Source organism: Endocarpon pusillum (assembly GCF_000464535.1).
Source record: "Endocarpon pusillum Z07020 unplaced genomic scaffold scaffold6331, whole genome shotgun sequence".
Classification (NCBI taxonomy): domain Eukaryota; kingdom Fungi; phylum Ascomycota; class Eurotiomycetes; order Verrucariales; family Verrucariaceae; genus Endocarpon; species Endocarpon pusillum.
The window spans coordinates 87,011-113,904 of record NW_006916578.1 but is presented as its reverse complement, the minus strand read 5'-3'; the positions used below and the strand labels follow the sequence as shown (position 1 = coordinate 113,904).

General features: G+C 51.2%; 6 protein-coding genes across 6 annotated transcripts; 4 read left to right on the top strand and 2 right to left on the bottom strand.

The window, feature by feature from the left end:
* Window positions 1-1,311: 1,311 nt before the first annotated feature.
* Window positions 1,312-5,061, top strand: EPUS_03987 (uncharacterized protein; the record flags this gene model as incomplete). Its single annotated transcript, XM_007806850.1, has 1 exon — window positions 1,312-5,061. The coding sequence occupies one exon, from the start codon at window positions 1,312-1,314 to the stop codon at window positions 5,059-5,061; it is 3,750 nt and encodes a 1,249-aa protein (XP_007805041.1).
* Window positions 5,062-7,117: 2,056 nt separating this feature from the next.
* On the bottom strand, window positions 7,118-11,065 carry EPUS_03986 (uncharacterized protein; the record flags this gene model as incomplete). The annotated part of the gene is made up of 1 exon (XM_007806849.1): window positions 7,118-11,065. The coding sequence occupies one exon, from the start codon at window positions 11,063-11,065 to the stop codon at window positions 7,118-7,120; it is 3,948 nt and encodes a 1,315-aa protein (XP_007805040.1).
* Window positions 11,066-12,238: 1,173 nt separating this feature from the next.
* On the top strand, window positions 12,239-13,457 carry EPUS_03985 (uncharacterized protein; the record flags this gene model as incomplete). The annotated part of the gene is made up of 5 exons (XM_007806848.1): window positions 12,239-12,281; window positions 12,334-12,431; window positions 12,483-13,245; window positions 13,293-13,372; window positions 13,431-13,457. The coding sequence occupies 5 exons, from the start codon at window positions 12,239-12,241 to the stop codon at window positions 13,455-13,457; spliced, it is 1,011 nt and encodes a 336-aa protein (XP_007805039.1).
* Window positions 13,458-13,863: 406 nt separating this feature from the next.
* Window positions 13,864-15,432, top strand: EPUS_03984 (uncharacterized protein; the record flags this gene model as incomplete). Its single annotated transcript, XM_007806847.1, has 5 exons — window positions 13,864-14,242; window positions 14,310-14,499; window positions 14,552-14,664; window positions 14,713-14,855; window positions 14,905-15,432. The coding sequence occupies 5 exons, from the start codon at window positions 13,864-13,866 to the stop codon at window positions 15,430-15,432; spliced, it is 1,353 nt and encodes a 450-aa protein (XP_007805038.1).
* Window positions 15,433-16,117: 685 nt separating this feature from the next.
* On the bottom strand, window positions 16,118-22,204 carry EPUS_03983 (uncharacterized protein; the record flags this gene model as incomplete). The annotated part of the gene is made up of 1 exon (XM_007806846.1): window positions 16,118-22,204. One exon carries the CDS (start codon window positions 22,202-22,204, stop codon window positions 16,118-16,120), a length of 6,087 nt encoding a protein of 2,028 aa, XP_007805037.1.
* A 713-nt stretch (window positions 22,205-22,917) lies between these two features.
* EPUS_03982 (uncharacterized protein) lies at window positions 22,918-26,748 on the top strand (the record flags this gene model as incomplete). The annotated part of the gene is made up of 1 exon (XM_007806845.1): window positions 22,918-26,748. The coding sequence occupies one exon, from the start codon at window positions 22,918-22,920 to the stop codon at window positions 26,746-26,748; it is 3,831 nt and encodes a 1,276-aa protein (XP_007805036.1).
* Window positions 26,749-26,894: the final 146 nt, after the last annotated feature.

Here is a 26,894-nt window from a genome sequence, read left to right as displayed (position 1 = left end):
CCATGGAGGCAGCTTAAGAGCATACATCTACTGTCTGCACGTCCGCCCGTTATCCTGATGTGAAACGGGACCTCTCCTGCAGAGAAGGCAGCCACTTGAGACTTCGGACCTGCAAAGAAGCCTACCTAAGGAGCAGGGCCATGACAATTGCGACAAGTCATCCGACATATTTAGTGGTTGCATGCAGCATGCATGGGCAGCCGGAGAAGTTAGCCAGTCATGCCGCCAACCCCAGCGGGATTTCTGAGGCATTGCACTCTCCGTCCGAGAAACTATGCCAAAATCTGGCTTTCTTCTCCCGCTCTACCATTTCTAGCTCGTAACCTGACATGTCTGTTGTGTCACACCTGGATCTGGAGGTTGTGTGATTTATTAAGATGGTGAGGGAGGGGCACGAGGGGGCCAAGTCAGCAGCAGCGAATCCTGGTCGGCTGCTCTTCTCGTCGCTCCAGTCTCTTCTACCTCCCCCATTATTAGCTCTTCCGAAGCCTCATTAGGCCAGCCTAGCTACCCACACACAAATCCAAAAATGCACTTCCTGGCACCGCACCGCTTATTCACTGGTTCACCACGCGGAGTCAAGCTATATCCAGGCCATCCAAACCCATGTCTGCGACAGTGGTTCAGACGATGATCTCAACGTGGCCGGGCAAAGATGGCGTAGCACACGGTTCTTCCCTCGAAGCCTGTTCCACTGCTCAGTGATTGGGTGCAGATGCCAATCCCTTCGTGCATCTAACGAATTGTTCGTCACCTTCGCCTACAGCTAGCCTTCTGGAAAGCGTTTCAAGACTACTGCCGACAATAGACCTTCTAGCCTAATCAGTCCTTTGGCTCGTAGTTGTGGAGGTCTGCACCAACATGGATGCGATCCTCTATCAGACCAAGTGCCACCAGGACCAGAGACCACAGTCCGGATGTCCCACATATTGCGCGGTCGCCCAGTTACCAAGCTTGGACTTTTAAGCCTTATTATTGCGTTTGTGTTACTGTCGCTGCTACCTATGGTCAATCAGAGCGACTTCTGTAGAGCTGAGGATAGAGGATTTGCAGATGACGATCCCCAAAACACTACACTACTTTCCAGGTCAGCGCTGATTGCACAGGGTATTGACTTTCCAACTGGCCCCCACAGATTATCAGCTCCCAAGCATCCACTAAGCCAGCAACCAGCCAACTCGACAGAGACACCTGCCAGTGCCCTCCACGTACTTCTCTCCTCGATCAGCTGTTAGAGCATTGTGACAAGCTCATTGTTGGCGACATCCATCTCTTCGTTGTTGTTGTCTTCTCACTGTCGTGGCCTGCAGTATGGCTCCGAAAGGCGCAATGGGAGGAGGCGCTTCGGCGCCCGGACTCTCCTCACCGGAGAAGCGCAAGGCTAGCAAGGAAAAGAAGGATCGATCCAAAGTACAGAGTGCGTGGCTTGCGACGGTTTCGAGGACCCGAGAAAAATATCCTATTCCATCCCTTCATATGAGGATATCTCTCACCGATGGCATATCACGGCCTCGTCTTGGCAGATGGAGTGTGTCTCGGAGATCGGGGAACGAGAATATCGAGGTGGTCAGGACCAAGTCCCAAGCAGGCATGTTACGTCCGCGTCGGTTTCCCACCATATACAAGTCAAACTCGAGGCTCTTTATCGACCCGTTCGAGCATCCTCTACCCGAAAGAGCCCGACCGACATCGAATAAAACAGACTCCTACAAACAGTCCGTCATTGTCGACTTACCCGAACGGGTACAGATGCACATCGCATCACACTCCACTGAAAAACATTCCGTTGTGGAGGAGGTGCCTAACACGCTTGAAATTATCTTGGCTGCAAGGATACAACAAGTTCAGCAGCCTTCCTCGAGATTTGAAGAGCTCAACGATGATGCAAGTGTCCACGAGCTGGAAGCGGTATTTCCAACAGCCAGCACACCCGCCGAAGAATCCCATACCCCTACTGCCGTCCTGCTGTGTGAGGCGGACGACCCTACCGCCTTGCCCACTCTAGACTTTCTGCAGCGATCATTCACCATGGACGTCAACCAGCCGCGTCGACCAAAAATCTCACTCTCCATACCACGCAGCAAATCCCTTCATATGCTACCCGGAAGCGGTGCAACCACTGCTGCTCTTCTGATGAGTCCGCTTTCCCCTTCATCTTATACCACGTATCGAAGCCTTACACAACTGCCAGCCATGCGATATTCCATCATCTCCCCTCTTACTCCCATCGACATGCCAATGCCCATGAGACCATATTCGACGATTAGTGTGCCTCTTTTCATGGAGGCTTCAGATCTTGCTCAAGCCAGAGAAGAAATTCCACCGCTTCCGACATTTGCTGCCTCTTTTTCTCGGAAGCATAGCGCGTCATCTAGCATGAGGCATTCACGTCAGCTCCAAAATTGGTCAGCACAGCAGGGGGAGCATCAAATGGCCCGATTAAACGCACGAGAAGATAATGCATCTTCTTCTAGCCCTTCCCCATCCAATGATGCCGATGATGAAGACGACGAAGACGGCACCAACGAGCCTTGCACCCAAACTACTCGCAGCATGACTAGGAAATACATGGCAGCATCTATCAACAAACCCTTGCCGCCCGAACCACAAATGGTAATACCCAGCATATTACCACCGTTAGCCTACAAGCCGCGGCAAGTGAGGATCACCCAAGCACAGGAGAACCTGCCGCGATCTCGCTATTCGCCTACCCACACTGGAAGACTTGGCGGTTTTCGGAAGGCTGCAAGCACCAAGAACCCAACTTTAGACCAAGCCATTGAAGAGCTCGAGTGGCGCCTGTCATCTATTTGCGAACAACGTTCAGCATCAGCTGGCCCATGGCCCAACACACCTATCCAAGTCAGCCGAGGATTGATGCTGATGGAGCCCTTGAGGTCACCACCACCAGTACCTCGATCTACGGATAGTGGAGCCATCAAGGTTCCAAGACGACCAATTGTGCGAAGTAACTCGGCCGGCCATATCATTTTCCAGTCCAAAGACATCTCCCAAAAGAGGGCGCGTTCTTGTCATGATTTGAGATGGGCAGGAGCAGCATCGGACACGGCGGACATTCGCCTTGAAGAATCAGAAACCTGGTATCGGACGGCATCCGAGCGATCGTCAGCGGATCTCTCTCACTCTGTATTTTCGGACGCAGACACTGACGGCACTTGTCAGACCGAGCAGTCGCATGCGCAGGACAAAGCAAAAGAGAAAGAGAAAGAGAAAGAGAAAGTTGAAGTTGAAGTTGAGACGGAGGAAAACTGTGTGATCAACAATGCCGAGATGCCACAAGCCATGCAGTCCTCTAGCGTCCCTGCAGAAGTCTGCGAGACCGTCATCCTGCGCATCATGTCCCACATGACGACGCTCAAAGACTTGTTCGCGACCGCGGCTCTAAACAAGGGCTTTTACAATGCCTTCAAGCGACACGAGATGTATCTGATCAAAGCGACTCTCTGCAAATCTTCGATCGCAGGCTGGGAATTTCGAGAGATATCCGAGGAGACTCAACTCACTCCGACTGCCTACCTGCGCCAGTATAGCGTTGATATCTACACAATGGGCATGTTGAAGTCGCTCATTTTGGTTCAATGTGAATCATTTTTGAGACCTGTAACAATCGCCGGTCTCGTTGGGGCTGACCAAACTCGGTCAGCCGAAATTGACGCGGCATTCTGGCGAGTGTGGACATTCTGCCGTCTCTTCGGAAGGAGTGCGGGTGAAGACGAAGACATTGAGGCACAGGTCGACTGGCTTAATGGTGGGGAGCTGGCTCGGGAACAAGACCCTTCTTCATCGTTCGGCATTGGAAACGGAGATGGTCTATCGAAAAGCGAGCTGTACGACATGAATGAGCTCTGGACTTGTCTGAGTGTGCTTGTGCAGACCTTTCATGGGCGTACTGGCGAAGCCCGCGCCGTGGGCATCTATGAAAAATGTCAAATCGATTCAAAGCGCGACGAGGAGCTATTGTTGGAGGAATGGACGTGGTACTTATTGACGTGCGGTCCGTCGTGCATCCTGGAACTTGCCCCCGGGTCTTTCACCACCGCTAAGAATCGAGGATGGACCGAGTGGTCTCCTCCTGCTCCTGGACAAGGTCGCAGCCGAAGCAAGTTCTTTAAGGAAGCCATGGCGCAGGTTTACGAGGCACGTCTTGCAGAAGAGCTCAGGGCGAAGAGTGGAAAGGCCCAGCGTACCTCAAAAGCGTCGCATCGCGTCACGAGATCCGAGGAGGCTCGGGAGCTTGATCGACGTCGACAGACTGCATTTGCGGAAGAACTTCGATCTCAGCGACAGCACTCGCCAAGCAAGTCTGAGCCCTGGACATTTTCGGACGAGAGACCTATGTCGGTGTACTCGCAGGTGGTCAGGGCCTTACCTCACGAGGCGTCCCGCATATCAGCTCAAGATCTTGCGGCAATGCCCAAACCACCATCGACTGAAGAGAGACAATTTCCACCAAAGTCCACCACAAGAGAGCAAACCACGCCACCCCGTTCGCGTACTCCTGTGCTCACCAGCTCAAGTGCTGTTCTAACGGCCGCAGATGACATTCCAACAAACGGCACTGGTAATGTCACGGTAGCTTCTCCGGTCATTACCTCCGGGAGAGTCGCCAACGACAGCTATGAGATTGTCGACCCCGCTGACCGAGCCATGACCCATCTTGTTGACGTACTAGGCTTCGGCAAAGAAGCGGCGAAATGGGCATTGACTCGGTCCGAAACCGGTCACGGCGTTGACGTGGAAAAAGCAGTTGCCATCCTCCTGCACGACTCGCCTCCGACGTCTCGAGCATCCTCGCGAGCAGAGGTGCATTCTCCCATTGAGATTGAATCGTCAACCGCCAGACCTGAATATGTACGAAAGCGTACACCACTACAGCAGAGAGACAGCATGGTCACGACTGATGATATGACGGAGAGAGAAAAGCAACAAGCGAATTTAACGAGGATGAGAGAAAAGAGCTATCGCGTTCTTGGTATCGGGGCGCCTCAGGGTGGGAAGAAGTTTGGCTCTACCCTTGGAAGGAAGTTGAGAGTTCGATAGAGAAGTGGGAGACGTTCTTTGATGGCACTTGACAGATTTGCATACATTGCATACAAGCGCAGGCGAAGTTCTTTCCGCTGAGTATTTGGGTGCATTGGCGTCTACAATCATTTTGATGATTGAGTCACTCCGCGATGGCCATAACGATGGCCGTAGCAATGGCGATTAATCCTCCTGCAAGGAGTCTCAACTGTGCCTAACTTGTAAATCTACCAGGGTGGGATAAAAGTCTGAATAGCACTACTTTCTATCAAATCATGTCTCGAACAATCAGCCTCCTGCTCCAGCTTGTCGCATTTCGTGTGATCAACACCTCTTTTTTATTCTCTCTGTGTTTACTGATGAATTTTCTTCCCTCCCATTCACACAGAACACCGGTCAGATTATTTTATTTTCCCAAAGGGCCGATAACCAACCCCCCCCTATGGTCTCTTGAGATCCCCCCACCCACGTTCTTTCTACTCGTCCCTCTCTGTCTGTACTACTCTCCTTGCCGGTTGATCTTGCCAGTCAGATTTGCGATTGCTTTTCATTCGTCCTCAAGAAATTATCCTAGAGACATCACTTAGCTGCATGCGCGATTTTTTTTTATCTCACTCACCCACTACCATGCGCCAATAAGAAAGATAACCACTTATTTCCATCCATTGGTGGGTGAGGGAGTTTTTTTTTATTGGTCCCATCATCTCACACGCCGGTTGTGTATCAGACCCTGTGTATCAGACCCTGTGTTCCAGGTCCAGTTCCAGGTCCAGTTCCAGTCCGAAACAGTCGCCAGAGAAGCCCCTCATGGTATATACATTAGTAAGTTACTCCGGGATGTGCAGTGTATTGCAAACTGGAACGGGAGGAAGTCCGGGCCTGGGCCAGTTCCAGGTCGGGTCCTGCTTACCAACCGATCTTTCCCCGCCGAGACTCTGAAGGTGTGCTTGGAGTTTGGAAGTTCTCTGAAGAGTGCTCCCGACCGTGTGTGTGCAATGGCGCTCGAGTTTGACGTTCTACTACGTACGCGCATAAATAATATGAATATGATGGCTTCGGGGTTCGCTGCCAGCAGCTCAAGTATGTTACATGTTGCAATATTATACCTCCCCCCTCCCTCATCCACCCCGGAATGCCGGGGAGTATGTCATACCAAAGAGTTATGGCGCTTGCTGCGGTCCCTTTGCTGAATCAAAGAAACCAATCACAAATCACGCCGTAGACCAGGCACAACCTGATGATATTCCGGAGAAAAGACGACTTTACTTATCGTTATCTCCCAGCTAATCCAAGCGACCTGGGCTTTTGAATCTCTCTGCTCTATGCCCGCCTCCTCAGCCGTACAGAAAACAAGGTAAGTTGAACCTATCCGCAGAGCAAAACTTGGTGCGAATGGCTTGACCTTGGGCGTGATACAAGGAGGGAGGACATAGCTCTAACTAGTTAGTGCTCCTTTATAAACTTGAAAAGGAGGAGGAGAAGAAAAAAGAAAAAGGGAAAAGGGAAAAGGGAAAAGAGATGGGAGAGAGGAGAGCAAACTACCATCTCCTCAAGACTCAAGTGCCTCCTGCTCAGCCTGGCAGCGTGGATTCAGAATTTTGAAGCATGCCCACCTATTCTAGATTAGTGATGGAAGAAGAAGAAGGAAATGTAGGAAGCGCAATCTGGCCAGCAGGATTTAAAAAGGCCGAGCAACAAGGAGATAGGAGTAATCCCATTTTTGAACAAGGGGAAACAGGGGTTCTTATGTATTCTTTCGATGATATTTGCTGCAGTATGAAAGCCATGGGCCGGAGCCGCCTGACCGGCAAGACGCTCCGCCTCCATACCTCCATCACCGTATCGTTGATAAAGGTAAGTGTACAAGAAAACACGCAACGTAATGCGATGCAACTATACTACCAGCAGGCAGAGAGACAGGCAGGCCATCCCAATCAGCTCCGCGCTAACTATGTACTTCTTCCCCTTGCTTCAATGAAGCAAGAAAAAGATAGACTCCGTTTTCTGTTGTCTCGCAGCAAGCGATCGGGTTAACATGATAAGAAATGACCCGACTTGGTCTTGAGTGACCCTGTCACACAACTCCCTTGTCTTTCCTACGGAAGAAGACTCTTCGAATCCCACCCCCTTCGCCTCCGAAGGAGCTCATCCTCTTGAAAGATTTGGGGCTCGTTGAGGCGGAGGAGTGTGTACCACCGATGGCTGGAGCAGGGGCTCCTCCGCCGATCTCTTCATCTTTGTCTTCGTTTCGAGCTGAAGTGTCAACGCTAATCCTGTTGGTGGCGGGCCGTGTAGGTGTAAGCACAAATACGCCTCCGCCTGCACTAGCTCGTTGGCTACTTAGGCTAGGGGTGGATTTTGATTTCGCCACTATTCCTTGAGACTTGGAACGCTGATGCTGTTTTTGTTGAGTGGCTGTTGTTGGCGAATTCGTCGACGACGCGGCGCCGGATGGCTGTCGAGGCGGACCACTGAGGCGAGGGTCGCCGCCAAAGTATGGATTTAGGGTCATTACTTGAGGAATAGCTGGTACGGGTGGTGTATCCCAGTGCGGGTCGGTGTGTGATGAGAACGAGTAAGGTAGTGATGTCGAGCTGGAGTTTGGTGCACGTGCGTCGAATATGGCAGTAGCTGAGGTGGAGCGACGACGTCTCGTAGGTTTGAGAACACCAAATGGAGTGGTCGCAGAAGGACGGCTGTCCAATGCTGAGCCTGGCCGGATTTCGGCAGCGGATTTAGATTTCGATGAAGTGGGTGCAGCGGCTGTTGCTTTCGAGACCAGTTCTGGTCCAAGCGGGATCACACGGCTGTCCTTTTGACCACCGATTGGTAAGCTGGCAAGCTCGAATTGACCATTACTGTGAGCGCGGCTGGAATGGTGCAGTGAGTAGTCTCGTAAATAATCTCCTAGATCAGCCCAGCCACCCCCGACACGGACCATCACTCTTTCACCATGTTCGCCGACCAGCCGGACGAAGAGTTTGGTGGGTGGTGTATTATGCGCCCCAGTACTCCGTGTTAGGTGGAAGAGTCGCACATCGGAGTTTAATGTACTGTTGTTAGCTTGCGGGCGGCGTTTCGGTTTTACGGGGCTGAGAATCAAGGATGGTATGGGTGATTGAGACCTGGATGAGGATGTGGTGGAAGGGTGAGAGGGGCTTTCTGCTTCAGAATCTGAGAGCAGACGAATGCGAGCAGGGATACGCGTGAGCAAATTCTGGATCTTCGACTCGAGTAGATCTTCACGTTCCTTACCCTTTTCCTTGGATGGCGCCTTGTGATCGTCGTGGCCATCAGCTCCTGCAGGTAAGGGATCTGCGAGCCGTCTTTGGAGCACTGAATGCGCAACTTGTGGTCCGTTTGATTGGATCCTGAATGCTGCAAAGTCTTTGCTGCCAGTGGGCAAGCTTGACAATAGATTGGAGATCGGACTAGGAGACAGCCGCTTGCTTGACCGTGGAGGAACCTCAGGTGTAGCTGTCCGATGGTCTGAGGTTTGTAAGACACGACCATTCGTAAGCGAGGAACTCCTCTCGGGTCGCTCGAACGTCTCCGAATAATCTCTTCGAGAAGACGCCTTACTCAAAGATCTCGACGGACTTCTTTCAATGGGCGAAACGCTCATCACAGAACCTGACCCCCCATATGGCCCGCTTGTGTCAAGTGGCGAGACGGCGGAGATGACGGAAGACGATGAACTTTCCTTTCGACCAACCACAATACTTCGGATGCGATTTTTTGGTATCTTCTCCATTGACGAAACCGAAGCCCGATGTATCACAGTACGACGCGATGGAACCCGATCCGGTATAGACAGGTTTGCCATCTTTTCTGGGGGATCGGCATCCTCTTCGCCGTCAGTAACGGTGTCTGAAGTCTTGACAGGCACATTGAAGGAAGACCTCATTTTGTCTGGCATTGTCCTCGCAGCCTTTTTATGAACTTTATCGGCAGAATCATTGGTCTGCGCCTCATGGTGTGGATGATGCACTGAAACTATCCGAGCCTTAGGGGTGCCAAAGTCGGAGGAGGAGCTATCTTGACTTGTTCGTAGAGGTTGCCTGACGACTTTGGGGCTTCCCAAGGCTTCTGCGGTGGTAGCGTCGGCAATTTCTGCATCTGAAAGGTCGGAGAAAGCATCTGATACCGTGGAACCGGCGATAGAAGTCTCAGAAACCTTTCTTCGATGAATTGGTCGTGGCAAATTCAACGTCTGAGGCTGCTTCACCTGTGGACCGCTGATGAGGCTTGAGCTTTGGTGGTCGGGTGGATGACTGTAGGTTTGCTCTAGGATCTTGGACACAGGTACAGCGGTGCCAGACTCGAATCTCTGACTATTCGGCTGATATTCTTGCAGGAACCGGTCTGTAAGCATAGGAAAACATTCTGTAGGGGCATCATCTTTTTGCATCGAGGCTCTGTTATTCAACACAAGATCGCTATCAGTAGAGGTGGGAGACTGCCGTTGCTGATTTATCTCTTTCTTATTGTCTTTCGCCGATACAGGTGAGAATAGACTCCTGTCATTGACCGGAAAGCTGGGAGGAGTCACTGATGGTGCCAGCTGCTGAGATGTAGGAGTTTGCAATCTCTCCTTTGTCTCCCTGTGTGCTAGGAACTGGTCTCCCGGGCCCGAAGCTGCCATTGGGGATTTGAAGGACTGCGGCTCTACCATCGTTGACTTACCGTCCTGTCCATTGGAAGAGGATGGTTTCACTGATGTTCCATTTGTTGCCCGAGTACGCGCTTCTGAAATCGTAGCTGATGGGATCTTTTGCTCATTTACTTCTGGCTGTTCATTCGTTCTGATAGAGTCCCTAGTATGGAGGTTTTTGGCCTTTAGCGCAACAGGAGACTCATTCCTGGTTGTCTCTCCCATGGTTGTTGGCTGGCCATCTGCACCCACGGCACTGCCGCTGGCCAAAGAACCAGCCGCTGTAGGATGTGATTCTTCGGCAGCCTTGTGTTGACGTACCATAGACATCTTATTCTTCTCCATCCACTCGTTATAAAGCACTCGTCGTTCGGCCTCGACAGTCCACTGGGCAAAACTTGTCTCTACTTTGTCCATCCGATCGATCCATGTCTCGGGAAGTGTGTCCTCGTGCCCCTCAAGTACGTCAAGCAATTTATCAAATCTTGCTCCAAGCAGCCGAACATCCCTCCCAAGTACAACTTTCGTGTCTTCAAAACGTGTTCTGGTCAGAAGGCCGCTCGTGCGACGGGCACAGACTTGATCCAAAGCAGATTGAACAGCTTCCTCGCTCTTCTCCAAATAACGCATCAGCTCTGGAATATGCTTCAAGACGACGATTCGAATTTCCCAATCGCTCAACAAAGCTGTGAGCTTCGACAAATAGGGCAACGCTTGTAACATGGTGTGTGTAATGACGGCGGTAAAGTCGGAGAGTTGCTTGACCTCTCTATGCGAACCATTGGTCCTCCCATCTTGTGATTTAGGTGGGATGTGCGCACTTAACACATGCTCCTTCAGACCATCAACGTCAAGAGCTTCAAGACCGTCTTTGATCTGTTCAATCCTCTCTGCATGCTGCGCAACGACCGTTGCAGGAAGACTACCAAGGTATTCCTTTTTTTGGTTCGTCCCTGAGCTCGTCTGCTCTTTTGGTGAAAAGGGCAGTCGTGGTTGGAACCCCTTTCCAATCCTCCTGTCTTTCTTCGCAGGCCACTTCCAGCCCAGAACCTCTGCATGCCATTCTCTCAGTTTCTGCGCGGCTAGAGCTGCTTTGATGCCATACGCCCTTTGGTCTGTAGATGTTTCCCCGATACTGTGCGTAAGGATGTTCGTATCTTTAGATTCATTGTTGCGCAATACGTCAGTCAACGAGAGAGCTTTGAGTGTAGAAGTTGGAGACAAATTGCCTAGAAGAGGATCGATCTCTTGCTCCGTAAATTGAGCTTTTCGGACTGGTGATCGAGAGGGAGAACGGGATTGGCTGCGGGTAGATGCAGGCCGGAATCGAGTATTTTGATTGAGGAATGTCGGGTTGGAAGTCGACATGGTAGCCAAATATCAATCACATCTTCCGAAGGAGAACGTAGCTCGACCTATAGGCCACTAAACGTCTGAGGATCGAGGTGAGGTAGCAACCGGATGGCTGAGAGTCAATCCTTGAATTACCGATGTTTTCTTAGCACATTGCGAGCCGGTGAAAACACAAAGAATCCTCTCTTGAACATTTTCACCCTTGAGCCTAGGACAGAGCGCCTCCCTATTACGAGGTGCAGTCACTGGTTAACGAAGCTGCAGAAGCGCGAGAATAATGGCAAGGGTTGAATGTGTATGAACTGAGGTGCGCAGCTCACTATCTGCCTGCTTACGAGCTTTACTAACTTAGCAGTCACGAGTGACATCAGGTGCAGAGTACGAACCTGAGCACACGAACCCAGGCCGGAGCCGAGCCCGCAGCACCCCTGGAAAATGCTGAAGGCAGCCGGGAGGCCGGCACCACTGACTAATTACAGATGGAGCACAGCTTCCTCCAGGGGTAGGCTCTCCGGAACCTAATTACCATGACCCGCATATGCTTTTCAGCACACGACCCCTTAAGCACTGTTGCTGAACATATTTATGCACTTAAGGCTACTTTTGCACTTCAGTTCTGCATTATAAGCTCCAGATGATAAATTCAATGGACGAAGTGCTTAAACCTTCATGCCCAATGTGGATACCCCCTGCAGTGAGCAGCTCGACCATCATTCTAACTACTGTGCATTGCGAAATTCTTACGAAAAATTTGGCATGTGTGCGGAGTTGCTGACGCCGCTCAGACTGTCAGTCAGATGAGAATGGCTCTTGTAAGCCTTTACATATCACGATTTAAAAAAACTATGGCAAAAAAGTTGGGATGTGTTTCCGATAATTAATAATAGAGATTTCAATTAGTAAAGTTAATCTTTTATGTAGTACATTCCACTCCCAAAGGACATCTGATATTTGAAATGTATCTTAAAAAGTACCATGCCAAAAGTATCAGAAGAAGCTTAGCATTATTTTAATACAGAGTACATCTAATAAGCCCATTTATCTAGTCCTCACAAGCAAATGTGTGTGCGTATTGCTTTGCCGCCGCTGTATGCACATGGTGAAGCAATGAGTAAGCCGGTGTACCAAGAGATCAATAATTGCTGGTCCATAACCCGTGAAGTTGATAAACCGCACCCCTAGGCAGACATGCGGTTTAAAAGCCAGATGCGCAATGTGAGCACATTTGCGAGTATGGTGCATGGCACTCGGCACTTTCAGTCCTTCACTGACGTTGAGTCCAGAATTCTGTGCCTCACTTTCCTCCTTGGGTCCTATCGCATGGTGCCGACTGACGGATGAGGACATGCGCTTCACAGTCTTGCCTGAGAAAGGAAGCCAGGTATGGTCAGTGTTGAAGATAGAAACAGTATTCGATACCTACAGTCTTCAGTCTGCTGCACCGCATAACACGATCAACCTTGAAGTGCCAATTCAGTCATTGCAACGGGCTTTGAAATCTGCGTCGGGTGCTACCTCTGCTTCTATCAGGCTAACAAAGAAGAATAATGTGCCCATGTTATCAGTTACCATTGTGACTACAACTTTCAGCAATGGTGACAGCGTGGTTGGGGCAGGTGCAACAGGCACAGATGACGAGTTCGGCGACTTTGATTTCCATGCTGACACGGATGATGTTGGCTTTGGTGGAGGCTTAGGAGGACTTCCGCATGAACGAGAGACAATTATCACGCAGGATGTCCCAGTCAAAGTACTAGCTATGCAGACCGTTGAGGGACTGCATGAACCATCCACCCCAGAGCCGGATGTGCACATTTACCTGCCCGGTCTGGCACAGGTCAAAAGTATATCAGAGAGGTTTACAAGGTTAGCAACAGCAACGAAGACTGGTACCACTCCCGGTGCTGGCCCAAGACTTGAGCTAAGTGCGAACATGCATGGATCTTTCAAGATAGCATTACAGACGGATGCTCTCTCAATCTCGAGTGTGTGGACAGGCCTGGTGAATCCGGAGCTCGAGCCAACGAACTATCCCGGTGGGTCACAGGAGCTCAGGGATCATCCAAGCACAAGAATGAGAATGCTAGGAGGCGAACATGGCGAGAATGAGGAGGGGTGGGCCCGAGTCCGAATCGATGCAAAGGACTGGAATCGTGTGCTTAGTGTTGGAAGACTTGGTGTTAGGGTCATTGCGTGTAAGCAGATTTGGTGTGCCCCGTATATACAGACTGACAGATGTCAGGTTTCATGAACGGGACAGGTCTCGTTTTGTACGTCTATCATCAAGGCGAAGATGACAATGGAGAGGAGACTTGTCTGACGGTAAGATGGATGAGAGGAGCTCAATATGAAAGGTACTGTTTTACTGACCTCACGACAGTATTTCATAAACTCTTTCAGCACCTAACCGTGTCATGACAAACAATAGTGTTGTTGAAGCGTTCTCAGTGCTTGGATTTCGTAAATAAATTCCTGGGATACCACACCTCAAGGTTTCCAAGTAACTATCGGTGCTCACCCTGTGTTTAATCTTTGAAGGGGGATTACTGTGGTTAGGTCCACCGACCTCATCTATACCTCACTTCGGGCCAAGGAACACTGATACTCTTCTGTCAAATAAACTCACAACACTCACAACACTCACAACACTCACAACACTCACAACACTCACACACAACACTCACAACACTCACAACACTCACAACACTCACAACACTCACAACACTCACAACACTCACAACACTCACAACACACAGCAGCCAGCAACAAGGCTTCTCCATGCCAACTTCTCTACTTATCCCTGGTCTGTTCAAATGCCGTCTCACAATTTCATCGACGTGCGCACCATCGTCGATGGCTCTCCACTGATAGAGTATTCAGCCCCAGGAGATGGCGATGAGCGAGATCGCACTCTCACCCAATATGTGGAGGTGGGGCCCGACCAGAAGTTCGGTGTCCAAATCACGCTTCAGCCTGGCTTCGACTTCCAGAAGGCAGACTATGTGAACTACGGTTTCTACCTGGACAACTCCTCGGGCCGTCATTATCATGCGTTTTCGAAATGCAAAGCATCCCATAGCGATGGTGTTCTCCTCAGTAAGATGCAATGTCTAAGGGACAGATTCCGATTGAAGGATGACATGTCCGGAGTATGGAAACATTGCTCCTACGTGTTTGGTAGCTTGGGCATGAGTAAGTGTTATCTCGTTGCCATCTTTGCTGAAAGAAATTGTGCTAAGTCATAGCTGATCCCCAGCAGATGAATCGACAGCTACAGCTACTTTGACTCCGGCTCAGTTGGAAAACATTGGATCTATTCGTGTGGCTGTATACCGCGCCAACCGGAGTAAACGGGCTATCCCCAAGGTCCATGAAGGAAAGATGCCGCAAGTGCTCGATGAGGTCTCGGAGAAGAGCCTCAAGGGCAAGGCAATCGACAATAACATCAAGTGAGCCGCTTCGTCTGTGCACCCTATGTGTCGTCCTTGCTAACACCCGTAGGTACACCAACGGCATTCCAACCAACCCACCAAGTCCCATTATATACTCTTACGATCGGATTTCGGGTGAGGCTGGCACACCTTATCAGTTCAATCTGCTCTATCGGTCCAGAAGTAACTCCGTTGATATCGTATTACCTGGTGTATACTAACGCTGGGCAGAAATTCTTCAAAGCCTCGGATGCATCCCACGCAGCCCGTCTCCTCCACCAGACCAGAGCCGGATGCTAGAGAGAACTGAAGAAATGTTGCAGCTCGCCAAACGTCAAGCGAGGGAAACGAATCTCGAGCTCTTGCGCCTGCGCGTGAGTAATTCCTTACCACTTAATTGGCCCTGCCCTAACCAACTTTTAGAGTGAACTCGCCGAAGAAAGACTGCGAAGTCGAAGCGCAAGCGTGCAACACAGCACTAACTCCGCTCTCTCGACCGTTGCAAGCTCGCCATCTAGTCTCACCAAGTGCCGTGATAGCAGTGTCAAGAAAGAGGCCAGTACGTACCAAATTGATCTCACCAACCCTTCCACCGAGCGCGAAACGAGCATCAACAGCCCTGGATCTTCAGCTACCTTCGCCTCTCCCCGATCTGTCCGTCCAACACCTCCTCTCTTCGCCACCCCAACGGGATCAATCAAGCCAAAGAACGAAGAAGCCGACGAGGCCACACCTCCACCTAGCACAGCAACGAGGGCCAAAGTGGGCGAAGCTACGGAGAAAGCAAATCGACCACCGTCAGCCGGTCTTGAAACCCAGGAGCCGAGCACGACAGGAAGAAAGCGCAAGAGAGGCGAGGAGGGCAATGAGGCAGACAACCACTTGATCGAGCTACCGCCCAGCCCCGACCAACCGAGAATTTCCGAGATCATTGACCTGACAGACGACTGAGGACGTGGGGACATGGAAAAACCCACGGCCCAAGAAGAAAAATGTTACGTGACAAAGCAGCTGTTCATGCAGACTCTCGAATTGTTGGAAAGTCTTCGTGAAACAGTGACAGAACGGGGCAGAGCATTTTCGGTGCTTTTTCGGTGGAACCATGAAGTGGTTAGAACGTTGGATGGCTCGTGGAAAGGCGGCTTGGAAAAGCCAGGGCTTCTCAGACTCACTATCGAGACCAATTTAGCTAGGTATCGGACTTTGAACCTGCTTGATTAAACCTATCTCAACTTCCTTGACTCCACAAAGAAGCCGTCTCATTACGTCTCTAGGCCTGCCTTTCCAGGTCAGTGGAACATCGTAGTCGTAGTAGCAGTAGTAGTTGTAGTAGCAGCAAGAGCCGCGAAGACTCCACCCAATACGATCCAAAAGGCCACAAGATTGAATTTGGTATCAAAGCTTCTGGATGTATGTATGTATGCATGTATTTACCCTCCCACGCGAGTCTTCCACAAATTCTTCCTAATAGAGCAACCCACGCGCCACGACTGATACCATTAGAGACTTATAGCAATCACAATCACTATTGCTCACAAGAAGCCATGCACACTCCCACTTCCACCAGAAAATGCGAAAATCCCATGCTAAGCTCAAACTCACTCCTTTCCCGACCACCCGCAAATCCCTCCTCTGTTCACTTCGCCATAACGTCAACATACCTCCCTGCACCTGTCCTGCCCTTCTTCCCCTTCAACGTCCCACCAGGCTTCCTCGCGCCTGCGTTCGGCGGCCCGCCGAGCAAATCATCAATATCAGACGCTGTGCTCAGCGCCGTACTTGCGGGACGATTCATCGGTGGCGCAGCCGGAGGCGGCGGCCCACCTCCAAGCCCACCTACCCCCGAGGACGTAGCTGGAGCTGTAATACTTGGAGGGGCAGACTCCCTCCCACTACCAGTTATTGGTGCAGCCGTTGGTGGTGCCCCGACCCCATTTGGCGGGCTATTCGAGCTCGTCAGTCGGCTCGAAGCTATACTTGGGGGCGAACCCGCTGACCCACTCCTCGGTGGCCCTGCAGCAGTGCCACCCAAAGTCTCACTAACAACCCTTCCAATTGGCCCCTTGGGCGGAGGCGGCGTAGCTTTAGCGCTCTGCTGCATGCTGGCAGGATCCTTCTTGTTGACCCATTTCTTTAGCTCTTTATCATAGTAAAATGAACTCTCTTCGCCGAGTTTGGCACGGATGACTTTCTGCCCTCCTCCTTCGCTGCTACCGCCACCGCTGCCACTTCCTTTGTTGGAGGAGCTGGAGTCGAGTGAGTCGGCTTCTTTGCGGCTGAACAGGCTGCCAAACCAAGAGGATTTGGCTTTTAGGGATTTGTCGGCGTTGTTGGTGGTGCCGGTGGCGGGGTTTTTGTCCTTGGCGGCATCGGCTTCTGCGGCGGCGCGGAAGGCTGCTTCGGCGGCTTTGTCGTTGGCCTTCCTTCGAGCGGTGGCGTCGTCATCTGGACCCATGGAATCGGTGTTTGCAGCACGAGAGTTGGTTGATGGGAAGTCATCGGTGTCGTCAATCAAGGATTGCTTCTTGGATTTACGATTTTCGGGTTCGGAGTCTGAAGACGGGTCAGGTTGGTAAGGGACGTATTCTGTGGATGGAGGTTCGTAGCTGCTATAGGATTGAAGAGGAGGGGCGTAGTTGGAAGACGGTTGAGGGGGGGCGGCTGGTAACACAGCTTCCGCCAGCGCGTAGTTGTTGAAGGCAGAAGTCTGTGCTGGTTCCATGCCAAGAGATGGTGCAGATGCAGATGCAGTAGAAGACACTGCCTGGATGTGAGGCTCAGGTTGCTTGAGTGGAGCTGTAGGTACGTATGGCTCTGATACATGTGGTGGATATAGGGAAGATTGCTCTGCTGGCTGCTCGGTTGGCATGTACGGAGTCTGAGGCGGAATATCTCGAGATGGTTGGACGGAAGGCGACGCGCCCAGAGGGCCATAAGGGCTCGCAGATTGTGGTGGTATAGGCGAGGACATATAGCTTTGCTGATTGAGATACGCATTCGGATCATATGGTGATTTCTGAACTGTGCCTTGCGGCAGATACGGTGATCGCTGGGAGTCCAGAGAGGGCCTCCCTCTGGTCAACTCTGAAGATGATCGAGCGCTGTGTTGTCCATTTGGTGCATACCTTGAGCCAGCAATGGTATTTGGTATAGGCGGAGGCGCAGCCGTGGCGTAATTGCCCTGAAGGTCTGAGATTGATCCGGATCGACTCACAGTAGGAGTCCCTGAGACCTTGGCAAATGGACCAAACTCATGACCAGCATCTCTGCCGGACCCAGTCGAAGCTGCATCACTTTCTTCGCCAGCCACAAAGGTCGTGAACTTGTTCCACATTGAATCTGACACCTTGCCCATGTTAGGTTTCGAAATCCAGGATGAAGGCTCTGTTGGAGCTTGTGAAAGGCATCGTGTTACTTCGTCTAGCTCAGCCAGAAACTGTGGATGATAGTATGGCGACAACTTTGTCGTCGATCTGAGCGAAGCGCCTATTGCGTCACAATAAGCCTGCGCTTCTGTCTTGAATCCAGCCTCTGCAAGTGATTTGACGTGTTGAAGCTTGTAGGCCTGAAGATGTGGCATCAGAGCTGATCTTGAGTTGCTTGCCAAAACAGAAGATGCAAACTCATAGACCTCGGTCAGCAACACGGTGTCTTCGTCACGGAAAAACTCGCCAGGATGATTCCGATGATCTGCGCCCAGCAGTACAATGCTTGCTTGACCATCATCTGCGCCTCCAAAAACGCTAGGTAGCATTGGTGAACTAGCGAATAAGTGGCAGATATGTGATGCTTCGATCCTCCCATAGCTTGCCAGCATCTGGCCGAGTGCTGCCAGAGCCTTCTGATCTTCAGGGCTGCGATTGTTCAGCACGAGGCTAAGTGTTTCTCTCCACTTGTCCAGGCCATCTAATGCGCTTTTGGTAGGTCCAGCACCGCCAACCTTGCTAACCATTTGGAGACCTGCTCTTGCCGAGGGAGGCACAAGCTCGTCGATGCTTTCTTCAACGTTGCCGGCGAAGATTTCATACAGAGCCGCAAGCGGCTCAGTATTGACACCAATCAGTTTGACCTCCTGTCTAACAAATTCGTGAGCAACCTGCTTCCAGACCGATTTGTCTTGTGTATATGATAGCAACATGGCATGAGCCCAGAGCCGATTGTCAACGGCAGTCCAGACAGCCTTTTCTCGATCTCCACGCAATAAGATTTTACGGACCATATCAACGGCTACAGGATCAACTTCCTCTGTGTGGGTGACTGCTCCTGCTGGTTTATAAATTGTAGCGACGTCGGCGGCTGTTGTAGTATTTGTTGAGTGAAGGTCCTCGGGAGTTGCTGCCTCTGGCGCAAGGACCAGGTTCATTGCCTTCTGAACCTCAACACTCCCGTCAACTATACCATCATGCTCAACAATCACACGGACTATCTTCCACAACAGGATCTTCTCGTCATGCCTCTTGACAGGATCTGGGAGCTGTGGCGAGAACGATGGTACTGACATACTTTCAAACGCCACAATGCGATCCGAAAGCCAAGCCAGAACTTCTTTCTTCTTCGACTTTGACCGTAATGGTCCGGGAAACTTGGCAATATGCTCTGGAATTTGAAGGACTCCTGTGGCACTGCGAGTTTTCACCTCACCAGCCATGGGTTTAATCATGGGCGTAGCTGAGCCGGCAGTATATCGAGGAATGTGTTTTGGAAAGCTACTGAGAACAGAGCCACCAAGACCGAATCGGAAAATTGGACTTCCGCGCCATCTTTGAAGCTCATCATGCTGACTTCCGTCTGTTGGTGAGATAAAGTTAAGATGTTGGGAGAGACCTCGTTGTCTAATTGATGAGCGCACAGGGGGGAAGGACTGATAAGCATTGGCTGATGCGTCAGGCGAGGATGGACCATGCACAGAAGCGGGCCTCTGCATAGCATCAGTCGATGTCGCTATTAAGGATGACACAGGCCCTCTTCTTCCCGGGGACTGCGTCTGTGATCGTCGTGGAGGAGCAAAACCTTGAGCTGGGCCAGGGACTGCTGAAGATGGTGGAGATTCTCTTTGAGGAGAAAGATGCTGAGGAGGAGGTATGCGCCTCGGTGGTGAGGTTGGTATGCTATCGCTGATATTATACGAGACATCCACCTGTGGATTTGATTTCTTATTATGGTAGGCCAAAGGACTAGATGTACGAGGTTGGAAAGGAAATGCATTGGCAACTGAAGGTATTGGTTGGGATGGACGCCGATTCTGAACTGTCGCGCTGTGAGGTGGAAGTTGAGGAGACTGCTGTGGTTGCGACGCATAGCGATTTTGTGATTGCATGACATTATTAGATGATGGTGGGGCGGGAGAGTATCTGGATGGGGCTGATGGTGGAGCTGCTATTTGCGAGCCGAGAGGAGCAGGAGAATATCTTGTAGGTGGCGGTGCTGTCTGAGATGTAGGAGCTGGCGAGTAACGTGTGCTTGAAACGCCTGGTGCTGTACTTGACTGGAGAGGTACGTTGGCGTACGGATCAAGCCGCTCTGGGCGCTGTAGCTGATATTGAGAATAAGAATCAGTTGTCGATTGCTTAGTAGGGACGGGAGGTGGGGGCATTTGGGTAGGAGGTTGGCCCTGAGGAGGAGATGAGCTGGCTGGGAAGGTTTGAGATGGCAGTGGTCCGCTGTGAAGAGGAGTGTAGCGTCCTTGCGCAGTAGGTGGTCGAGGTTTGGCGGTAATTGGTAATTCTTCAAAGAAACTCGAACTGCTCGCTTTCGTTTTCAGGGACGTTGGTTGTTCATTGGAAATTCTTCTGTTGTTCGATGATGGTGCTGCGGTATGTTGAGTAGACGGCGATCGAGCTTGTCTTTCGAAAGTGCCATTTTGTGGAGAAAGCGGAGACAGAAGTGGACCATTAGACGAAGTAGGGGCCGTATCTGATGTCATGCTGCTGCTGCTGCGGGGAGGTGGTGCTGGAGCTCTTGAAGCAGGCGGTGGTTGATGCATCTGAATGCGTTTGCGAGGCTGCGAAAGATCCATGGGTAGATCATAAGGTGATTTGTATCCACCTTTGGACTGATCTACAAAGCTTTCTGCTTTTGGTGGAGCAGCTGGTCTCTGAAACTGTCCCTGAAAGGAAGTCTGTCCAAAAGTCATCGGGGCCAGGTTTGGTTGCGAGAACCCGACATTACCATATGTGGTAGGTGACATATGTGCAATGTCTGTGGAGGATGGTTGATACCGAGCATCAGGGTTTGAGGTCTGCCCGCTGGGAGTCTGGCGTGCTTGACTATTGCTTGTGGCACCAGAGCCGCTGTGAGAAGGAGAATCATATCTCGACAAGACTTCGTCAGGCTCCTGGAAGCTGGTCCTATCATTCAGTGAACCCAGAAAGGATGATGGAGAGCCAGCACTTGACTGAGGAGTAGAATCGGGGAGGAGCTCATCATCATCGCCTGCAAGAAAATCATCATCGTCCAGCATAGCATCCCATAGCGCAGAGGCACCCACGTCACCATTGCCATTCAGAAGCTTCCCTTGACCCTGGTTATCTTCATGCTGTTGCCCAGAGGTAAGGCTGCTGGCCTGGTCAGGAGACTGGACCGGAGCACCTGGACCCTGATCAGAGACGAAATTAAGCGACTTTAACACATCCGAAGTGGCTTTCCTGTCCAAATGAGCTGCAGGTGGGTTCTCAACAGCTGACGTTGTAGAATGGTCGAAAAAGCTCGCTTCGCTCTGATCAAGAGAAAAATTCCGTATCTGGTCTTCAAAAGGCTGCGAGGGTCTCAACTCTTGGTGTAATTCGTCGCTGGGTTTGGATTCAGAGTCAATAAGTGGTAGTCCCTCCTCAAAACGGGCCTCCGCATTCGAAGGCTCTGCTAAAGTCTGATTTGTTGAGGCTAGCGGTGCAAAAAATAGATCTTCCTCCCCTTCAAATGTAGCTCCGTTCAATTTACCTTCCGGAGACGCTGTCTGATTAGAGTTCTGGATAGCCCGCTGAGTAGCCTTCTGAATGCCATTATTAGTATCGAGGTCCGCTTGTGAATCTGCCATCGTAACCTCAGCCTTCATTTTTGGTAGGTGACCACCATCATGTACATTGTTGGGTGCTGAGTCTGTCTGCAAAGCTGGGAATGAGCTTGATCTTTCCATTTGACTAAGGATCTGCTGGGTTTCACTCCGGCTGATGAGACCCATAGAATCAAGTCTTTCATCGTCGTCATCAGAAGACAGCTCCGACCTTTCCTCTTGTGTCACACCCTGATATTTTTCTTCTCCTACCGACAACCTAAGTCCACTTATGCGGCCGTCCTCACGATCTAGAGATTCAGCTATGGCTCTGTTGGAGGACTCCACAGCCGAGGCTTGACCGGCACGTGGCTCATTTTGTATGGATCCCTCAGCATGATCTGGCTGCTGGAGAATGTTAGGGTCGGCTTCTGGCCGAGATTCCAGTACCGCTGTTTGTGGACCGACAAAACTGGAATCGTCGGGGTCATTGTCAAGGCTGGAATGTACGTCTGGAGGACTTTCTTCTATGGTATCGTAGATGCTCCGAGACTGCTGATCTGGAGTTGTAGCTGGACCTGCATCGATTTCAGGGCTGATAGAAGTGGAAGCAGGGCTATGTATGGCTGATGATGAAAATGGGTTTGAGCTTGGCCCTTGGTGCTGGTCATCGTTGGGTCGTAGGGCAGGATGCCAGGATACTGTTGCATCTTCTTCTGAGTCGTTATGAACCATTTCTGATGATTTATGATCTGTGCAGGGAGATCAAAGAGCGCGAGCGGAGCTGTATATGATTTGTTAACGACCTAGACTGTTCTTCGTCGAAAGGGGTGGCTCGGAGAACTCACATTAGGAGGAAGAGTTAAGACGCGAACGACAACGTAGATAACAAGGCAGACTGGTGCATTTCACGCTGGATGCTCATACTTTTTGGAGATGCAACTGAAGTCAACGCAAGATTGAAAGTTCAAAGGTCCTCGTCGATGATGCGACAGCCTCAAATTGTTGGCTTTGGGATGGAGAACCAGGGCGATATTGCAGCATGAATAACCTTGTTGCAAAACGTGCTGCTAGTCACGCTAACGTTATAGCTTGGTGAACGGTCATTACTACTTATTGCTACTCCATCATGCTCCCGGCCTGCTGCTTGGCAGGAATTTCCAAAGTTCAAGGAGACACCTTTGATTCTTGGTTGTCTCTCGGGATTGTGAAACCTCAAGGATACTTTCGACTATTTTCTTATATCGATCTGCCGTTGCATATCCTTATTCCCCTTGACCAACCATAATCAATACCTTAGAACATTGCCGTGTTTGTCCAATGTCCGCCTCCCCATCTTTCGCCTGCTAGCTCTAGGCACCAGGATCGTGAAGAAATACGCGCCATGGTTAGACCGGAAAACAATCATATGGGTACTTGTTGCTCCTCCACTGGACTTGGATTCATCGATGTCAGGCGCATATCATTATCGCAACCCAGACGACCACGATTCCTTCAACGAGCTGTCGTCAGAAGATGATCTGGATCTAAACGAGTTAGATCCAGTGAGGAGCGATAGGTTAAGTTCGACACGGGAAAATCTGAGTGGCATACAGGATGGCAAAGCCAGAGGTTATGGACAGAGCATTGCGCTGAGCAATCTGAGGAGTGTGCAACGAGGCCGGCGATGGGCACGGAGGAATCACCGAGAAGGGGCAGAAGATGAAGATGACCTGCAAGGTCTGCTTAACGAGCGAGAAGACAAAGGAAATAACGGTCAGAGAGGAACCGCCGCAGGCCTGTCCGGTTTGACCAAGCGGGGGCAACATCGTGATCAGGAGAACCAAGGTCCACTTGCTCGATTAGCCAGCTTCAGACAGAGTCTACAACTTCCCGAGACTTTGCGATTGGAATTTAATGAGCCCGATGGCGGCTCAAAGGCTAGTAACAAGGAGTCTCGTGAGGTTCTGGTTGGCCAACTGCAGGTCAAGAAATATCCTGCCAATATTGTCTCGAACGCCAAATACAGCGCATGGTCTTTCCTGCCTCGCACACTGTATAACGAGTTTTCATTCTTCTTGAACATATATTTCCTTCTTGTGGCGCTCTCTCAAATAATACCATACTTGCGCATCGGCTACATGTCGACCTATGTTGCTCCCTTGGTCATGGTATTGACAATAACCATTGGGAAAGAAGCTATTGACGACATAGCAAGGAGAAAGAGGGATTCTGAGGCCAACGCAGAGCCTTACACAGTGATTTCACTTAGTGCCGAGACGGTGAAGAAGGGAAAAAGGACTGGGATACCAAGCAGGGCTATGTCTGAGGGACATTTGGGACTTCAAGGCACTTGGGAATTTCAAAAGCGGTCTAGAGATCTCAAGGTCGGAGACATCTTGAAGCTACAAAAGAATCAGCGTCTTCCAGCGGACGTTGTCATTCTCAAGAGCATTCCCAACGACCTCGGCATAGACCAAGCCACGAGCAGCGCTCAGCTTGAAGCGATACCAGCGCCAGAACAAGGAGCCACCACCACCAGCGAGGCTCTACAGAATGATGAAATTCGAAGACCAGAACCGAAGACTATCCATGATGAACAAACATCAGGCGAGACCTTTATACGGACTGATCAGCTCGATGGTGAGACGGACTGGAAACTTCGACTTCCATCGCCACTTACCCAACCCCTGAACGCCGTCGATTTTCACAGACTCAAGATCAAAGCTAGTGCGCCAGACAAGAGAGTCAATGAGTTTGTTGGGACTATCGAGCTAAATTCTCGGCAAGAAATGCGTTATGATCCACACCTGTCTCAGGAGGACTCGCCCACCAGTCTCGATACCAATGCTCACCAGACCAACCAGGCCAGCATGCAATCTCTACCATTGACGATAGACAACACGGCATGGGCAAATACCGTCATCGCTTCGAACACGACAACGCTTGCCATGGTTATCTATACTGGCAGACAGACTCGTTCTGCTATGTCGACGTCACCATCACGTTCGAAGACCGGTCTGTTAGAACTTGAGATAAACAACTTGACGAAGATCCTTTGTGCACTGACCTTAACCTTGTCTATTGTACTCGTAGCCCTAGAGGGCTTTGAGCCAACAAACAAGAAGCCATGGTATGTGGCGATCATGATATATCTCATCCTCTTCTCTACTATCATCCCGATCAGCTTGAGAGTCAACCTGGACATGGCAAAGTCAGTGTATGCAAGGTTTATCGAGCGTGATCAGGGAATACCGGGCACTGTTGTACGAACAAGTACGATACCCGAAGATCTCGGCCGCATTGAGTACTTGCTTTCTGACAAGACTGGAACACTGACCCGTAATGAGATGGAGTTGAAAAAGATTCATGTTGGTACTGTATCCTATGCAAACGAAGCTATGGAAGAGGTAGCATCTTATGTCAAACAGGCCTTCTCTGGCCAAGGCCTGAAGAGCAACGTTCAGCCGAGCCGCCTTTTTACACCATCATCTGCTCACCTCACACAAATAAACACGTCGTCAACCACAAGGACTCGTCGAGAAATTGGAACTCGTGTTCGAGATTTGATCCTGGCCCTCGCTCTGTGCCACAACGTCACACCTACTACGGACGAGGTGCAAGGAAAGCAGATCACGGCCTACCAAGCGTCTTCTCCCGACGAAATAGCCATCGTTCAGTACACAGAACAAGTTGGATTGCGTCTTGCCCATCGAGATCGACAAAGTATTGCCTTACAATCTACCGAATCTAATCGTGTTGTCGTAAAAGTGAAGATACTCGAAATCTTCCCATTTACCTCTGATAGCAAGCGCATGGGAGTCATTGTTCAATTCAGCACAGGCCTAGAAGACCCAGTCGATGAGGACGAAGTCTGGTTTTACCAGAAGGGTGCTGACACGGTTATGTCTTCCATCGTTGCGGCGAATGACTGGCTTGACGAAGAGACTGCAAACATGGCTCGGGAAGGTCTTCGAACTCTCGTTGTAGGCCGCAAGCGTCTGTCTATGCAACAATATCAGTCCTTCACCAGCTCCTACAAGGAAGCCTCCCTATCACTTCACAAGCGCGAAATCACCATGTCCGAGGTTGTCAAAACCCATCTCGAGAATGAGCTGGAATTACTCGGCGTTACGGGCGTGGAAGACAAACTACAGAAAGACGTCAAACCGTCTCTAGAACTGCTGCGCAACGCGGGTGTCAAAATCTGGATGCTCACCGGTGACAAAGTCGAGACAGCCCGCTGCGTAGCAGTATCAGCCAAACTGGTCTCCCGCGGCCAACAAATCCACACCATCTCCAAACTCCGCACCAAAGCCCAAGCCCAAGAATCGCTCGATTTCATGCGCAACAAGACCGACTCCTGTCTCCTCATCGATGGCGACTCCCTCTCCCTCATGCTCACCCATTTCCGACACCCCTTTATCAGCCTCGCGGTCCTCCTCCCCGCCGTGATCGCTTGCCGCTGCTCGCCCACGCAAAAAGCCGAACTCGCCAACCTCATCCGCACCCACACCAAGAAACGACGTCAGCATGATCCAAGCCGCCGATGTGGGAATCGGAATAGTCGGAAAAGAAGGCCGGCAAGCGTCGCTGGCCGCCGACTTCAGCGTCACGCAATTCTGCCACCTGACCAAGCTGCTCGTCTGGCACGGGCGAAACAGCTACAAGCGGTCGGCCAAACTGGCGCAGTTCGTCATCCACCGCGGCCTGATCATCTCGGTCTGCCAGACCATGTACAACATCGCGGGCCACTTCGACCCGAAGGGCCTCTTCAAGGACTGGCTCCTCGTCGGCTACGCGACCGTCTACACCATGGCGCCCGTCTTCTCGCTCGTGCTGGACCGCGACGTGGACGAGCACCTGGCCAAGCTGTACCCGGAGCTGTACAAGGAGCTGAAGACGGGCCAGAGCCTCAGCTACCGCACCTTCTTCACCTGGGTCGCCATCTCCGTCTACCAGGGCAGCATCATCCAGGGCCTCTCGCAGCTGCTGGTCGGCGAGGTCGACGGCACGCGCATGCTCAGCGTCAGCTTCACCGTGCTCGTCTTCAACGAGCTCATCATGGTCGCTGTCGCCGTCACCACCTGGCATCCCATCATGATCGTCTGCATCGTCGGCACCGCCGCCCTGTATGCCGTCAGCGTGCCGTTCCTGGGCGAATACTTCGATCTGCGCTATGTGGCGAGTTGGGGCTGGGTTTGGAGGGTCAGCGCCGTGGCCGCCGTCAGTCTCGTCCCCGTTTGGGGCGGGAAGGTCATTGGCAGGACGTGGAGACCGCCGAGTTATCGCAAGGTTAGGGGGATATGAACGAGGGTGGAAGGGGGTTGAGTTTTGCAATATTTGGCGTCTGCATTTGAGTATCAGAGTTATGGGGATGGGGTTATGCGTTGTGGATGGATGTATACGACGCTTTGCTTTGCCTTGATTCCTTTTTGTTTTGGGC